The following is a 15777-nucleotide window of genomic DNA, read 5'->3' as shown; positions in this document are numbered from 1 at the left end:
GGAAGGAGAGCTGCTGAGCTGCTGCAGGACATAGTGAGGTGAGATGACACGTGTCCACTCTGACACCCCAAAGGCAGCTGGTTTGGGAGCAGCCAGACCTGTCTCCCCACTCATCGTTCAGCCGCAGACATGCAGCAGCCCAAAAGCAGGGACAGGGAAAGGGGCTTTTGCAGGAACCTTACCCACAGAGGTCCAACTGCCAGCTCTGCCCCTGGAAACTTACGGCTGTCATTAGCAGCCAGTGAGAGATTAGAAGAGCAAAGCCAGGAGATGGATGGGAGCAGAGATCCCACTGTGCTCAGCATTTTCCTCACATCATCAAGAAAAAGGGTGAGTTCTGGGCCACAGTGGAAGAGCAACCTTGACCGAGTTGTGGGTATCCATAGGAGAGGGGCCACGAAAGTGAGGGGTCTTGAGCACTTGGCTGGGGAGGAGAGACTGAAGCTTGCTGGGCTTTGAAAAGACCATGTTTTGAAGAGACACCTGAAATCATGTTTGGAGTAGCTCTGGTCATTTAAAAGCCTCCGATCATTCTGTGTAGCCCAGAAACGCAGAGAATTCAGAAAGCTAAGGGTCACCCACCTGAGACATGGATGTACACTCAAAGCAAGCATGTGTTCATGACCACTGCACAGCCATGGCCAACAACCCCCTCTAAGAACAACCCCAAGCAACATCTCCCTCCCTGGACATGTTGAGAGAAAATTGGGAGAGAAAACACAGAGACAGAAGCACTGCCTGGGATGCATCAGAAATTTAATGAGTCAAGACAGGGGGAAACAATTTCAACTTGAGTAGCAATCCCTGTGCTGACAGAGCTGATGGAAGAAAGGAGACTTCCCCCAGAGGCTGTAGGGCAGAGATGCCACCAGGTGTCCATCTGCCTGCCCCACAGAGGTAGCAGGGCCAGCAGGTCCTCCCTAGGCTGCTTGGTGGGGCTCACAGCCCAGGGGAGCACAAGAGAACAAGGACACGGGAGGGAAAGGAGAGAGTGGCAGAGGGGAAAGGCAGTCATGGGCCGTGCTTTTTGAGAGCCCAGGCTGACCCCGACCTTTTGTAAGGAGTGCTGGGGTTTCTCAGCCCCTCTCAAAGCAACAAGCCCATGCTCCGTCTGAAGTCTGGGACATCATACTTGGTGTCTGTGGGGACCTTCCCCGGGGCCATGGTCAGCTGCTTTAGCAGGGGAAGCATCTCCTGCCACAGTAGCCTCTGCCGAAGCCAGACAAGCCAGAGAGTCCAAAGCCCCCGGAGTTGATGGGCACTCCCGCATCACTGAGGATGCTGCCAACGGCAGCACCGGTGGAGTTTCCCACGGCGGTGTTCTGTGGGAAGGAGCTGAGGATGGGTCCGGGCAGGGTCACCACCACCGGGGAGGGCTGGATGACAACTCTGGAGTCCTGGCACTGCAGGGTACAGGGCTCATTGCAGCTGTTGGCCAGTGGGGTCGGGCCGCAGGGCTGGCAGGGCAGGCACGCGTTGTAGCAGGACATGGCTTGGGGCTGGAGATGCACCTGGGAGAGAAGCAGGGGGAAAAGAGCATGAGGGGTGAGTGAAGAGCAGCCTGTAATCCCACCTGGAAAGAGGCAAGACAGGCTGAGCCCATGTGTACGTCGTGGTTTTTGCTCCCTTCCCTCACTCATAATAAGCAGTCCCTTGACCCATCATAGGACAAAGGGATAGAAGTGCACTGAGAAATCCTGAGGAGGAAGAGGTGGAAGAGGATGGGACAGAGCTTCAGACTCACCTTGTTCCTGAGGAGATGGAGGCAAGAGGAGTGTATGAGAGAGTGAGGAGAAGGGCCTGCTTTTATACTGCTCCTGCACCGCCCCAGGCCCACACTCACTGCATGCAGGCAATAATTTTCCAGCAGAGTCACCTCCAAAACAAAACAGCCTCCCTGATGGCACAGGTTGCATTTTGATGTCTGACAATGCTTCCATTCCATTTCCCCATTTCTGAGATGACCAGTGGGACATGGAGGTGCCCTTGCCGGAGGGGAACTCAGCTCAGTGTTGTCATGGGTCTGCAGACAGCGTGTGCTCCTGCCTTGGCCTCGCCCCAAAAGCCTGACACCAGGCAAACCCCAAAGGAGAGCGTGATTCACCGCAGGTGGGGAGAGTCTCTCCCAGGAATTTTGCCTACTGAAGGCATAACCTTCTCCTCCTGGGATGAGTCCCAGTTCCCTCTATGTCTGCAGGGCAGGCTTGTGCTTCACCTCCCTGGTGTCACCTGAGAGCTGCTTTTGTACTTTCTGTCCCTCTAATTATATCCACTTTCCGAGCATCCCCAGGCACAGGACACTGCAGGGTCCGGGCATCCTCACTTGTTGGGGAAATGCAGGAAGATTCCTTCCCTCTGCAGCGGTGCTGGGTTCTTTTCCAGGCTGGGCAGGCTATTCGTGTATAGGAAGGGAGGTGCACTGAAGCCTTAGTGCCTGGGACCAGATGGTCCTGCATGGGACCCAAGGATGAGTCCCAGCTGGCAGGACGGTGTCTTCTGCTCCCCTTTCATTCCCTGCACAGAGCATTCAGGAGAGCTCCTCCCTGCAACCCAAACTCTTTGACCAGGGAGAGGAGGCCCAAGTGTCCATTCCCTTCCAACCTCCATGGCCCGGCTTGTTTCCCTCTGTGTTGTTCTGGACCCTTCTTGCTCTTGGGCCATGAAGTGCCTCAGATGCTGCCAGCTCTGCTGAGCTCTGTTGCACTGCACATCCGCCTCCATGGCATCCAACCTCCCAGCTGCGTGACGAGGCTGGAGTCAGCGTGCCTGGAGCCCACGGGCTGTGCTCTGCTACTCGCATCCCTTCTCTCCTCCGGTCTTGAACTCCAGTGTTTCTCAGGTGTGACAGCCATGGCTGCCCTTCATTGCAGCCCTCCCTACCTGTTCTTTTTAGGGTCAGCTGTGCCTCCCCCATCTTTTGCCCATGACACAATCTCTGGTACCTTGAGGCTGGAAGGGAGCCCTGGAGATCCTTGAGTGCCACTCTCCTGCCCAAAGCAGAGTCAGACTTGAGAGGATGCTGAGGGCCAAGCCCTGTCAGGTCCTCACTGCCCAGAAGCTAGAAATCCCACCACCTGTCTGGAGAACCCTGGGCTGTTTGACCACCCTCACACTAACAAAGTCTTTCCCATGTTTTTGTGGAATTTCCCACATTTCAGCATGTGCCGATTACCTCCTGTCCTTTCACTGGCTAGGAGTCCTCCTCATTGCTAAAAACACATCCTGGCACCTTCTCCCCTCCGGTGTTCACAGCCCCATCTCTTGGAGCCCCTCCTGCCTCAGGGTCTCAGTGGTGAGAATCAGAGTGCGAAGTTCTGGGGACTCTCATCCCGGCACATGAAAGGAGACTGCATTGCAGACCAAGCATGTCAGAAACGAGGAAATGAAATGAGAGCATTGATGGACACAAACCACAACCTGTGCCACCAAGGAAGGTATTTTGTTTTGGAGGTGACTCTGCTGGAAAATTACCACCTGCATGCAGTGAGTGTGTGCCTGGGGCAGTGCAGGAGCAGTATAAAAGCAGGTCCTTCTCCTCGCTCTCTCATCCACTGTTCTTGCCTCCATCCCCTTGGGAACAAGGTGAGTGCGATGCTCTGTCTTTTCCATCTCTTCTTCTTCCTCCATTGGATCTCTAAACATGTTTCTGCCCCTTTCCTGTACTTGAGTTTGGGGTTGTTTCTTATGGGAGTAGGACAGGGCAGAAGGTGTCAGAAAGAGAGAGGTGGTGTCTGGGTGAGGTGTCTCTTGACTTATGGGTACCTTGGGATTTGCCTGGGCCTGGTTCTTCTTGTTCAGGCACTTTTGAGGTGAGGGGGAGGTGAAGCCAGTGGGACTCCCGACACAACCAAAAGCTCCCTTCTCCACCTCATCTTTTGTCTCTCTCATAGTGGTCTGACAGTGGCTGCTCTTCACCCATTTCCCCAGCTCACTTCTCTGCTTCCCCCTGACCTCTCTCCAGGTGCATCTCCAGCCCCAAGCCATGTCCTGCTACAACACCTGCCTGCCCTGCCAGCCCTGCGGCCCGACCCCACTGGCCAACAGCTGCAATGAGCCCTGTACCCTGCAGTGCCAGGACTCCAGGGTTGTCATCCAGCCCTCTCCCGTGGTGGTGACCCTGCCCGGACCCATCCTCAGCTCCTTCCCTCAGAACACCGCCGTGGGAAACTCCACCGGTGCTGCTGTTGGCAGCATCCTCAGTGATGCGGGAGTGCCCATCAACTCTGGGGGCTTTGGACTCTCCGGCTTGTCCGGCTTCGGTGGCCGCTACTGTGGCACCAGGTGCCTTCCCTGCTAAAGCTGCTGCCTGCAGTGAGATCTCCATTTGCATCGGCCTCGTTTCCCTCCTTTGACTCAATAAAGTTCTGACGCATCCTAGCTTGCACTGCTGTCTCATCCTTTCCCCTGTAGGTGCTCTCCCAGGATGTCCAGAGAAGGAGATGTAACTCAGGGGTGGTTCTGGGAAGAGATTGATAGGGATGGATTTGTCATGTTTGTCAACACAAGCTTTCATAGATTATGCCAAGTCGTGCGTGGACTGAACTTCTCATTCCTAAAATTGTCTGCCTTTTTCATTTGGGATGGGATATCCCGATGTCCTTCAATGACAACCATCCACTTCATTGGGCACAGATTTTATTTTCAGAAAACTCAACATGGTGACACAAATCATCAGGAGGGAATGTGGCATTGACATGATGTAGGCACTGCCTTCCCAGGAGAGGCCGGAGAACCCATCCCAACTATAGCATTGTCCACGGGATGAATAGAAGGCAGTGGCTGTCTTAGCATAGAACCACATTGTCATCGAATCATAGAGTGAGGTGGATTGCAAGAGACTTTCAAAGATCCTCTGTTCCAACTCTCTGGCCATGGGCAGGGAGAGCTGTCACTGCTTCACGTTTTACAAAGTTCCATCACACCTGACCTTGGAGATTTATAATGATGGGCCATCCTGGCATTCTCCAGGAAACGTTTTGCAGTGTCTGACCACCTTCATCATCATAAATGTCTTCGTTATGTCTAGTCCACATCGACCCCTTTGTGGTCCAAAACTGTTTCTCCTCGTCCCATCAATACAGGTCTTGATAAATAGCCACTCCCAATCTTTCTTGCCAGCTCTGACCAGGCTGCAATGATGTCTCCCCTGAACCTTTCTTTCTCCAGGCTGAAAGACCCCAATGCTCTTCCCGTACTTTGTAGAATGGATGATTCATCCATCCTTCCCTGGACCTGCTCTAAGAGGTCCAAGTCTTTCTTGTGCTGGGCTGGACATGGAGTTCCATGGGAGTGTCTTGAAGGTACACTGTAAGTACAGACTTGCTTCCCCTGACCTATGGCCACGCTATTTCAGTGCAGACCAGTTTATGGTCGGCTTTCTGGCAGTTACACTGGGCTTGGTTGAAGTTGCTGAGTCTAACATGGGACCATTTCTCAGGCCTGCTACGATCCCTCTGGATTGCATCCCTTCTCTCAGGCATATCAGCTGCACCCTCAGCTTGGTGTCACACACAGACTCACTGAGGGTGTGCTCAATCCCTCTCTCTCTGTCCTTGAGGAAGGTGTTGAGCAATACTGGTCCAAGTATGGACCCTGGAAGGACACCACCAATCACTAGTTTCCTCTTCAGCCTTGAGTTGTTGACTGTACCTCTTTCAATGCCATCAAATTGTCTCTGGCTACCCGTCACTTACAGGTGAGTGAGACAACTATGGATTCTCAGAGCCCCTGTCCATCAGGCCCAGCTTCTCCTCAGGCGTTGCTGCTGAAGCATCTGGGCTGTGACAAGTCCACCTCTCTCTCCACTATGTATCCCCTCCTGTGGAGGAAAGGGATGGGCAAGCAGCAGGGTGGGGATGACACACGAGCAGGACGGGTACCTGACTCTACCAAAGGTCTATTCTGTGTCACAGAATATCACACTCAGCAATGAACTGTGAGTTGTCTTTCCAAAGTATCTGCTCTTTGTTTACTGGCTCTGCTGTTGTGGGGAGGAGGTGAATTGCTTTGCATGTCCTGGGTTTTCTTTTGTCTTTTGTCCCTTCACTCTCCCAATCTCCACCCAAGGATTTTTTGTAGTCTTGCCCTTAAACATGTCCCTCCACCACAGTGGGACACAAGATAGAGCAATGAACTGATGAGTGGTCTGTGCTGATAAATGGACCACACAGGTTTAGGAGGCGGAGAGACACTCAGGGAAGGAGAGGCAGTGGGTGGAGGCTGAGTGTCTGCAAGTGCTGGCGAGGAACAGGGTGGGTTTACAGACCTGATGCAGCACACAGCTGGGTGAGATGACACGTGTCCACCCCAAGCCTCGAGTGGCCCCTGGCTTGGCAGCAGCCATCCCTGTCTCCCCGCACATCCTTCAGCCCCTGACAAGCAGCAGCCCAAAGGCAGGGTGAGGGAAGGGGGCTTTTGCAGGAACCTCACCCACAGAGGTGCAACTGCCAGCTCTGGTCCTGGAAACCAAGGGCTGTCATCAAAAGTGTGGGCAAGACGAGAAGAGCAAAGCCAGGAGATAGATGGGAGCGAGGATCCCACTGTGCTCAGCATTTTCCTTACATCATCAAGAAAAAGGGTGAGTTCTGGGCTGTAGTGGAAGAACAACCGAGTCATAGGTGTTCACAGGATATCGGCCAGTAAAGTGAGGGGTCTCAAGCACTTGGCGGGGCAGGAGAGGCTGAAGCTTGCCGAGCTTTGAGAAGACCATTTTCTTGCAGAGACTTCTAAATTCATGTTTGGATTAGCTCTGGTCATTTAAAAGTCTCCAATCATTCTGTCTGCATCAGAAATGCAGAGAATTCAGAAAGTGGAGTCACCCACCTGGTGCGTAGATGAGTACACTCAGAGCAAGCATGTGTCCATGACCACTGCACAGCCATGACCAACAACCCCCTCCCAGAACAACCCCAAGCAACATCTCTGTCCCTGGACATGTTGGGACAACATCTGCAGAGAAAACACAGAGACAGAAGCACTGGCTGGGATGCATCAGAACTTTAATGAGTCAAGACAGGGGGAAACAATTTCAATTTGATTAGCGATCCTTGTGTAGGGAGAACTAGGGAAAGAAAGGCGAATTCACCTCAGGGCTGTGGCAGAGATGCCACCGGGTGTCCATCTGCCTGTCCCACAGAGGCAGTAGGGCCACAGGTCCTCCCTAGACTGCCTTGATGGGGCTCACAGCCCAGGGGAGCGTAAGAAAACAAGGACATGGGAGGGAACGGAGAGAATGGCAGAGGGGAAAGACAGGCACGGACCATGCTTTTTGAGAGCCCAGGCTGGCCCTGTCCTGTTACAAGGGGTGGTGGGGTTGCTCAGCTCCTCTCAAAGCTACAAACTGATGCCCCGTCCCCAATGTGGGACCATACTGAGTGTCCATGGGGACCTTCCCCAGAGCCATGGTCAGCATCTTTAGCAGGGGAAGCACCTCCTGCCACAGTAGCCTCTGCCGAAGCCAGACAAGCCGGAGAGGCCGAAGCCCCCAGAGTTGATGGGCACTCCCGCATCACTGAGGATGCTGCCAACGGCAGCGCCGGTGGAGTTTCCCATGGCGGTGTTCTGTGGGAAGGAGCTGAGGATGGGTCCAGGCAGGGTCACCACCACCGGGGAGGGCTGGATGACAACCCTGGAGTCCTGGCACTGCAGGGTACAGGGCTCATTGCAGCTGTTGGCCAGTGGGGTCGGGCCGCAGGGCTGGCAGGGCAGGCAGGTGTTGTAGCAGGACATGGCTTGGGGCTGGAGATGCACCTGGGAGAGAAGCAGGGACAAACAGAGAAAGAGGGGTGGGTGAGGAATGGTTTGTTACCTCATCATGAGGGAGACCCTTTCCATCAGCCCAAAAGAGACCCACCAACTTCAAACAAGGCCAGCAAGCTCCCCACAGAGCTCACTGCTGAGTTGGCATCACAGCCCATCCCCGGTCTCTCTCCTCACAACAATTTCTGCCCCTTCCCTCTGTCATGGCCAGCAGCTCCAAGAGCCACCGTAAGACAAAGGGGGCACTATGAGCTTAGAAATCCCAAGGAAGGAGGAGCAGGAAATGAGAAGAGGGCAAAGGGCTTCGAACTCACCTTGTTCCTGAGGAGAAGGAGGCAAGAAGAGTGGATGAGAGAGTGAGGAGAAGGGCTTGCTTTTATACTGCTCCTGCACCGCCCCAGGCCCACACTCACTGCACGCAGGCAGTCATTTTCCATCAGTCACCCTCACAACAAAACAGCCTCCCTGGTGGCACAGGTTGGGTTTTGGTGTTCATCAACGCTGCCGTTCCATTTCCTCATTTCTGAGATGACCACTAGGTCACGGAGGATCCTTTCAAGTACTGCAATGAGAGGAGCAACAATGTCCCAGTCAGGAACACGTCAGCACAGGCAGAAGATGTGCCCCCAAGGGCTGCAGGAGTCCTGTGCAGACATCAGACATGGCGGTGGGGAAATCTGGTGAGGTTGTTTCCAGCTCCCTTTGCAGGAAGGTGCACATTCCTTCCCACCAAGCGAGGCCTCTCCTGGGTGCCCCAAGACTCCTGTGCCTGAGGATGTGCCACAAGGCCGAGGGCAACGGCCGTTGGGTCTGCCAGGAGCTGTGGACTTGGGCACAGCCCAGTGCTTGAGGATGGGTTTCCTGGGGGAGACACGGAGCTGCCCTGTCTGGAGGGGAATTCAGCCCTGTGCAACCCACGGGTCTGTGGTCAGCACGTACTCCTGGCTTGGCCTCATTCCAAAAGGGTGACTGACAAACAACCCAAAATGAGAGGGAGACTCAGCAGGGGTTGGGAGAGACTGTCCCAGGAATCTTGCCTACTGAAGGCATTTTCTTTCCCTGCTGCATTGCCTCCCATCTGCCCTTGTGTCTGCAGGGCAGGGAAGTTCATCACCTCCTTGATGTGGTCTGAGGGCATCCCCTTGCTGAGCATCCTCAGATGTGTGGCACTGCAGGGTCCTGGCAGGCCTTGCTTCTTGAGAGCTTGTGCAAGGTTCCTTACCCTGCCAAAGATGTTGGGTTTTATTCCAGGCAGAGGAATCGTCTGGCACATGGGAAAGGGGCATGCTATAGCCCTAATGCTGGGAGAGGACACATGGCCTGCAACTCAGAGGTGGAGATGTTTTCTGCTGTCCTTTCTTTCCCTGCATGGAGCATTCAGGAGAGCTCCTCAACACAGCCTGGTCTCTTTGTGCAGGAAGATGAGGTCCGTGCATCCACTGCCTTCCACTGGCCAAGTCTTTCCTCATGGCTGATTCTGCCCCTGTGGGCTGATCGATCACAGCAGTTTCAAGACCTCAGCATACTTCAGTCCGCAGTCATTAGTGCTGCAATAGGCTCTTTCTTTAAAGCACAACATCTCTCTGCCATAGTGATCCTCTCCTGCCTCTGCAATTGTGTGGTATCTGCAGACTCGTTCAAGGTGCGATACCTCCCACCCTGGAGGTTGTCTGAATGGCAGAGAAACTCTGCTGACCCCACTCAGAACACGTGTTGTCCCTGTGAGAGAGTGGGTCCAGGTGCAAACTACACATCAAGCCCTGGCAGACCACCAGCCATGCCAGATTTCAATACCTCCGCTGCCCTCTTTCCAAGCCTCTGTGTCATCAGTAAGGACTGTCAGAGCAGATAACATCCAACGCCTTGTTTAGGTGAGATCATCAACTTTTGCTGCACGAAAACTGCTCCTAACCCTCCAGTGCAAGGCACACCATCAAAGAAGATGGTGAGCTTGTTCAGGCCTGCTTTCCCCTCCGTAAATCCATGACTGGTCTCTATCACCTTCTTGTCCTCTCATCTTGAGAAGCAACTACCAGGATGATTTGCTCCATCACATTCCTTGAAGGATTTTTGCAGACAGGAGGATCATTTGGTTTCTTTCCTTCATCAGATGCATTCCCTGACTGCGGACACTTTCAAATGGAGTTGACACTGGTCTTGCAGCGACACCAACCAACTCCCTTGGGTGCATGGCATCACGATGCCTGCACTCTCATGGACCTCCTATTGCAGGGTTGTTTGCAAACAATCAGACATCACTGCCCCAAAGCCGAAGTACTCTGCCTATACAATACTCCTCCTCCATGTAGGAGGCACCTTCTGCCCATAGGGAAATGATTGTAACTGAGAAGTCCTTGAGACTCTCATCCTGGCACATGAAAGGAACCTGCATTGCACACTAAGCATGTCAGAAATGGGGAAATGGAATGGCAGCATTAATGGACACCAAAACCCAACCTGTGTCATCAGGGAGGCTGTATGCTGTGGAGGTGACTCTGCTGGAAAATTACTGCCTGCGTGCAGTGAGTGTGGGCCTGGGGCAGTGCAGGAGCAGTATAAAAGTAAGCCCTTCTCCTCACTCTCTCATTCACTCCTTTCGCCTCCACTTCCCTTGGAACAAGGTGAGTCTGAAACCCTGTCCCCTCCTTCTTCTTTTCCTCTTCCTCCTCTGCCTCCACTGGATTTCTAAGCACATTCCTGCCCCTTTCATCCTATGCCTGGATTTGGGGATATTTTTCATGAGAGAGGGAGGGGGCAGAAGGTCTGGGACAGTCAGAGTATGTGGCTGGGCTGAGGTGTCTCCTCAGCTGTGGGTACTTTTGGATCTGCCTGGGCTTGGATCTCCTTCTCAGGGTTCCTTTGAGATTGGGGGAGGTTAAGTTAATGGGTCTCCCGACACAACCAAAAGCTCCCTTCTCCACCTCATCTTTTGTCTCTCTCATAGTGGTCTGACAGTGGCTGCTCTTCACCCATTTCCCCAGCTCACTGCTCTGCTTCCTCCTGACCTCTCTCCAGGTGCATCTCCAGCCCCAAGCCATGTCCTGCTACAACACCTGCCTGCCCTGCCAGCCCTGCGGCCCGACCCCACTGGCCAACAGCTGCAATGAGTGCTGTGTCCGGCAGTGCCAGGACTCCACCGTTGTCATCCAGCCCTCTCCCGTGGTGGTGACCCTGCCCGGACCCATCCTCACCTCCTTCCCGCAGAACACCGCCGTGGGAAACTCCACCGGCGCTGCTGTTGGCAGCATCCTCAGTGATGCGGGAGTGCCCATCAACTCTGGGGGCTTTGGCCTCTCCGGCTTGTCCGGCTTCGGTGGCCGCTACTGTGGCAGGAGATGCCTCCCCTGCTAAAGCCACTGCCTGCACTGAGGTCTCCACTCACATCGGCCTCGTTTCCCTCCTTTGACTCAATAAAGTTCTGATGCATCCCAGCCTGCGCTACTGTCTCATCCTTTCCCCTGCAGGTGCTCTCCCGGGATGTACAGAGAAGGAGGTGTCACTCAGGGATGGTTCTGGGAGGAGGTTGTTAGGGGTGGTTTCGTCACTGATTGTCAACACAAGCTTCTGCTGATTATGCCAAGTCTTGACTGGATTGGTCTTCTCATTCACGAATTTGTCTGTCTTTTTCCAGTTCGGATGGCATTTCCCGATATCATTCAGTAACAACCATCCACTTCATTGAGAACAGGTTTCCTTTAGAAAACTCAACATGGTGACAAAGTAGTAAGGAGGGAATGTGCTATTGACATGATATAGGCACTGTCTACCCAGGAGAGGCTGGAGAACTCGTTCTGATCATAGCGTTGTTCAATACGGGAACACAGAGATGTGGCTGACTTAGCATAGAACTACATTAACATCAAATCATGGAGTGAGGTGGATTGCAAGAGACTTTCAAAGATCCTCTGTTTCAACTCTCTGGCCATGGGCAGGGAGAGCTGTCACTGCATCATGTTATACAAAGTCCCATCATACGTGACCTTGGAAATATATAAAGATGGGACATCCCAGCATTCTCCATGAAAAGTTTTGCAGTGTCTGACCACCTTCATCATCATAGATGTCTTCCCTATGTCCAGTCCACATCTACCCCTTTGTGGTCCAAAACTGTTGCTCCTCATCCCATCAATAGAGACATTGATAAAAGGTCCCTCCCAGCCTTTCCTGCCAGCTCTGACCAGGCTGCAAAGATGTCTGCCCTGAGCCTTCCTTTCTCCAGGCTGAAAGACCCCAATGCTCTTCCCGTACTTTGTAGGATGGGTGATTCATCCGTCCTTCACTGGATCTGCTCTAAGAGGTCCAAGTCTTTCTTGTGCTGGGGCTGGACACGGAACTCCAAGGGAGTCTCTCAAAGGTACACTACAAGCAGGGAATTGCCCCTCTCAACCTGCTGGCCACGCTATTTCAGTGCAGTGCAGTTTATGGTTGGCTTTCTGGCAGTTACACTGGGCTTGGTTGAAGTTGCTTTGTCTAACATGGGACCATGTCTCAGGCCTGGTATGATCCCTCTCCAGGCTGAAAGACCCCAATGCTCTTCCCGTACTTTGTAGGATGGGTGATTCATCCGTCCTTCACTGGATCTGAGACTAACATGGGACCATTTCTCAGGTGTGCTACGATCCCTCTGGATTGCATCCCTTCTCTCAGGCATATCAGCTGCACCCTCAGCTTGGTGTCATGCACAGACTCGCTGAGGGTGTGCTCAATCCCTCTCTGTCCTCGAGGAAGGTGTTGAGCAATACTGGTCCAAGTATGGACCATGGAAGGACGACGTTAATCGCCGGTTTCCTTTTCAGCCTTGAGCTGTTGACTGTACCTCTTTCAATGCCACCAAAGTGTCTCTGAGTACCCATCACTTACAGGTGAGTAAGACAACCATGAATTCTCAGAGCCCCTGTCCATCAGGCCCAGCTTCTTCTCAGGAGCTGCTGTTGAAGCATCTGGGCTGTGACAAGTCCAGCTCTCTTTCCACTGGGCATCCCCTGCTGTGGAGGAAAGGGATGGGCAAGCACCAGAGAGGAGACCCAAGCAGGACGATTACCTGAATCCACCAAAGGTTGGCCAGGAGCTCTCCAGAGCAGTGCAGTGACCAGCACCAAAGACTGCCAAGAGCCTTGCAGCCCAGGAAGGAGAGCTGCTGAGCTGCTGCAGGACATAGTGAGGTGAGATGACACGTGTCCACTCTGACACCCCAATGGCAGCTGGTTTGGGAGCAGCCAGCCCTGTCTCCACACTCATCGTTCAGCCGCAGACATGCAGCAGCCCAAAAGCAGGGACAGGGAAAGGGGCTTTTGCAGGAACCTCACCCACAGAGGTCCCACTGCCAGCATTGCCCCTGGAAACTTACGGCTGTCATTAGCAGCCAGTGAGAGATTAGAAGAGCAAAGCCAGGAGATGGATGGGAGCAGAGATCCCACTGTGCTCAGCATTTTCCTCACATCATCAAGAAAAAGGGTGAGTTCTGGGCCACAGTGGAAGAGCAACCTTGACCGAGTTGTGGGTATCCATAGGAGGGGGGCCATGAAAGTGAGGGGTCTTGAGCACTTGGCTGGGGAGGAGAGACTGAAGCTTGCTGAGCTTTGAAAAGACCATGTTTTGAAGAGACACCTGAAATCATGTTTGGAGTAGCTCTGGTCATTTAAAAGCCTCCGATCATTCTGTGTAGCCCAGAAATGCAAAGAATTCAGAAAGCTCAGGGTCACCCAACTAAGGCGTGGATGTACATTGAGCAACCATGTGATCATGGCCACTGCACAGCCATGGCCAGCAACCCCCTCACAGAACAACCTCAAGCAACATCTCCCTCCCTGGACATGTTGGGACAATATCTGCAGAGAAAATAGGAGACAGAAGGACAATGTCTCTCCCTGCACATCTTGGGGGAGCCCAGGGAAAGGATGACACAGAGGCGTAGGCTGGGATGCAGCAGAACTTTAATGAGTCAAAAGAGGGAGATGAAGTCACTTGGAGTGGAGATCCTGTTGTAGGGACAACCAGGAGCAGAGGAGAGCCTGTACCCCATGGCTGTGGCAGAGATGCCACCAGGTGTCCATCTGCCTGCCCCAAAGAGGGAACAGGGCCAGCAGGTCCTCCCTAGGCTGGATTGGTGGGGCTCACAGCCCAGGGGAGCACAAGAGAACAAGGACATGGGAGGGAAAGGAGAGAGTGGCAGAGGGGAAAGGCAGTCATGGGCTGTGCTTTGTGAGAGCCCAGGCTGACCTTTTGCAAGGGGTGCTGCGGTTGCTCAGCCACTCTCAAAGCTACAAGCCCAAGCTCCATCTCTCGTGTGGGACCATCTTTGGTGTCCGTGGGGACCTTTAGCAGGGGAAGCATCTCCTGCCACAGTAGCCACTGCCGAAGCCAGACAAGCCGGAGAGTCCAAAGCCCCCGGAGTTGATGGGCACTCCCGCATCACTGAGGATGCTGCCAACAGCAGCGCCGGTAGAGTTTCCCACGGCGGTGTTCTGTGGGAAGGAGCTGAGGATGGGTCCAGGCAGGGTCACCACCACGGGAGAGGGCTGGATGACAACCCTGGAGTCCTGGCACTGCAGGGTACAGGGCTCATTGCAGCTGTTGGCCAGTGGGGTCGGGCCGCAGGGCTGGCAGGGCAGGCAGGTGTTGTAGCAGGACATGGCTTGGGGCTGGAGATGCACCTGGAGAGAAGCAGGGGAAAAGAGCGTGAAGGGTGAGTGAAGAGCTGCCTGTAATCCCACCTGGAAAGAGCCAAGACAGGCTGAGCGGGAGATGAGAACTTTATTTGTTGTACGGAGACTCAAGTTTTCTTCTTCCCTTAACGCAGAAGTTCCCCAACAAAAGGGACCAAGCTGAGGGATAGTCTCTCCAAGCCCAGTGCACACTTCAGCCAAGCCCCAGCCCATCTCCGTGTCACAGTTTTTGCTCCCTTCCCTCTCTCATGATAAGGAGTCCCTTCATCCATCATAGGACAAAGGGGTGGAAGTGCACTGAGAAATCCTGAGGAGGAAGAGGTGGAGAAGGACAGAGAAAGCCTCAGACTCACCTTGTTCCTGAGGAGATGGAGGCAAGAGGAGTGTATGAGAGAGTGAGGAGAAGGGCCTGCTTTTATACTGCTCCTGCACCGCCCCAGGCCCACACTCACTGCATGCAGGCAATAATTTTCCAGCAGAGTCACCTCCAAAACAAAACAGCCTCCCTGATGGCACAGGTTGCGTTTTGATGCCCATCAGTTACTCCCTTTAATTCTGTATTTCTGAGATGACCAGTGGGACATGGAGGTGCCCTTGCCAGAGGGGGACTCAGCTCAGTATTGTCATGAGTGAGCCGGCAGACAGTGCGCGCTCCTGCCTTGGCTTCGCCCCAAAAGCCTGACACCAGGCAAATCACAAAGGAGAGTGTAATTCACCACAGGTGGGGAGAGTCTCTCCCAGGAATCTTGTCGACTAAAGGCACTGCCTTGTCCTGCCAGGATGAGTCCCAGTTCCCTCCATGTCTGCAGGGCAGGCTTGTGCTTCACCTCCCTGGTGTCACCTGAGAGCTGCTTTTGTACTCTCTGTCCCTCTAATTACATCCACTTTCCGAGCATCCCCAGGCACAGGACACTGCAGGGTCCGGGCATCCTCACTTGTTGGGGAAATGCAGGAAGATTCCTTCCCTCTGCAGCGGTGCTGGGTTCTTTTCCAGGCTGGGCAGGCTGTTCGTGTATAGGAAGGGAGGTGCACTGAAGCCTTAGTGCCTGGGACCAGATGGTCCTGCATGGGACCCAAGGATGAGTCCCAGCTGGCAGGAAGGTGTCTTCTGCTCCCCTTTCATTCCCTGCACACAGAATTCAGGAGAGCTCCTCCCTGCAACCCAAACTCTTTGACCAGGGAGAGGAGGGGCGTGTTCTTTTTAGGGTCAGCTGTGCCTCCCCCGTCCTTTGCCCATGACACAATCTCTGGTACCTTGAGGCTGGAAGGGAGACCTGGAGATCCTTGAGTGCCACTCTCCTACCCAAAGCAGAGTCAGTACTTGTGGGGATACTGAGGGCCAAGCCCTGTCAGG

At 53.8% G+C, this 15777-nt stretch overlaps 5 protein-coding genes across 5 annotated transcripts; 2 read left to right on the top strand and 3 right to left on the bottom strand.

Annotated features, from left to right (window-relative positions):
- Positions 1–739: 739 nt before the first annotated feature.
- On the bottom strand, positions 740–1945 carry LOC128854494 (feather keratin 1-like). The gene is made up of 2 exons (XM_054088054.1): positions 1745–1945; positions 740–1511 (listed from the first exon to the last, which is right to left on the bottom strand). Exons 1-2 carry the CDS (start codon positions 1943–1945, stop codon positions 1176–1178), a joined length of 537 nt encoding a protein of 178 aa, XP_053944029.1. The 3' UTR covers positions 740–1175.
- Positions 1946–3399: 1454 nt separating this feature from the next.
- LOC128854493 (feather beta keratin-like) lies at positions 3400–4396 on the top strand. Its single transcript, XM_054088052.1, has 2 exons — positions 3400–3582; positions 3962–4396. The coding sequence occupies exons 1-2, from the start codon at positions 3400–3402 to the stop codon at positions 4295–4297; spliced, it is 519 nt and encodes a 172-aa protein (XP_053944027.1). The 3' UTR covers positions 4298–4396.
- A 2581-nt stretch (positions 4397–6977) lies between these two features.
- Positions 6978–8195, bottom strand: LOC128854550 (feather keratin 1-like). Its single transcript, XM_054088465.1, has 2 exons — positions 8073–8195; positions 6978–7749 (listed from the first exon to the last, which is right to left on the bottom strand). The coding sequence occupies exons 1-2, from the start codon at positions 8193–8195 to the stop codon at positions 7414–7416; spliced, it is 459 nt and encodes a 152-aa protein (XP_053944440.1). The 3' UTR covers positions 6978–7413.
- A 2162-nt stretch (positions 8196–10357) lies between these two features.
- LOC128854551 (feather keratin 3-like) lies at positions 10358–11182 on the top strand. The gene has a single exon (XM_054088466.1). The coding sequence runs from the start codon at positions 10795–10797 to the stop codon at positions 11107–11109; it is 315 nt and encodes a 104-aa protein (XP_053944441.1). The 5' UTR covers positions 10358–10794; the 3' UTR covers positions 11110–11182.
- A 2492-nt stretch (positions 11183–13674) lies between these two features.
- On the bottom strand, positions 13675–14953 carry LOC128854492 (feather keratin 1-like; the record flags this gene model as incomplete). Its single annotated transcript, XM_054088051.1, has 2 exons — positions 13675–14411; positions 14777–14953. Coding segments are annotated over 2 exons (513 nt in total), but the record flags the coding sequence as incomplete, so codon positions are not given.
- Between the last annotated feature and the right edge of the window lie 824 nt (positions 14954–15777).

The sequence above is a fragment of the Cuculus canorus genome, chromosome 25, assembly GCF_017976375.1.
Source record: "Cuculus canorus isolate bCucCan1 chromosome 25, bCucCan1.pri, whole genome shotgun sequence".
Classification (NCBI taxonomy): domain Eukaryota; kingdom Metazoa; phylum Chordata; class Aves; order Cuculiformes; family Cuculidae; genus Cuculus; species Cuculus canorus.
This window is presented reverse-complemented; position numbering and strand designations above follow the sequence as displayed.

Bases quoted from the DNA above. Each gene is read 5' to 3' on its own strand.
- LOC128854493 (XM_054088052.1), top strand. From the start codon at position 3,400: ATGGACACAAACCACAACCTGTGCCACCAAGGAAGGTATTTTGTTTTG. The intron at 3,583-3,961 runs GTGAGTGCGATG...ACCTCTCTCCAG, and splicing joins TCCATCCCCTTGGGAACAAG to GTGCATCTCCAGCCCCAAGC.
- LOC128854550 (XM_054088465.1), bottom strand. From the start codon at position 8,195: ATGGAAAATGACTGCCTGCGTGCAGTGAGTGTGGGCCTGGGGCGGTGC. The intron at 7,750-8,072 runs GTGAGTTCGAAG...CTTCTCTCCCAG, and splicing joins TCCTTCTCCTCAGGAACAAG to GTGCATCTCCAGCCCCAAGC.
- LOC128854494 (XM_054088054.1), bottom strand. From the start codon at position 1,945: ATGGAATGGAAGCATTGTCAGACATCAAAATGCAACCTGTGCCATCAG. The intron at 1,512-1,744 runs GTGAGTCTGAAG...CTTCTCTCCCAG, and splicing joins TCCATCTCCTCAGGAACAAG to GTGCATCTCCAGCCCCAAGC.
- LOC128854551 (XM_054088466.1), top strand. From the start codon at position 10,795: ATGTCCTGCTACAACACCTGCCTGCCCTGCCAGCCCTGCGGCCCGACC.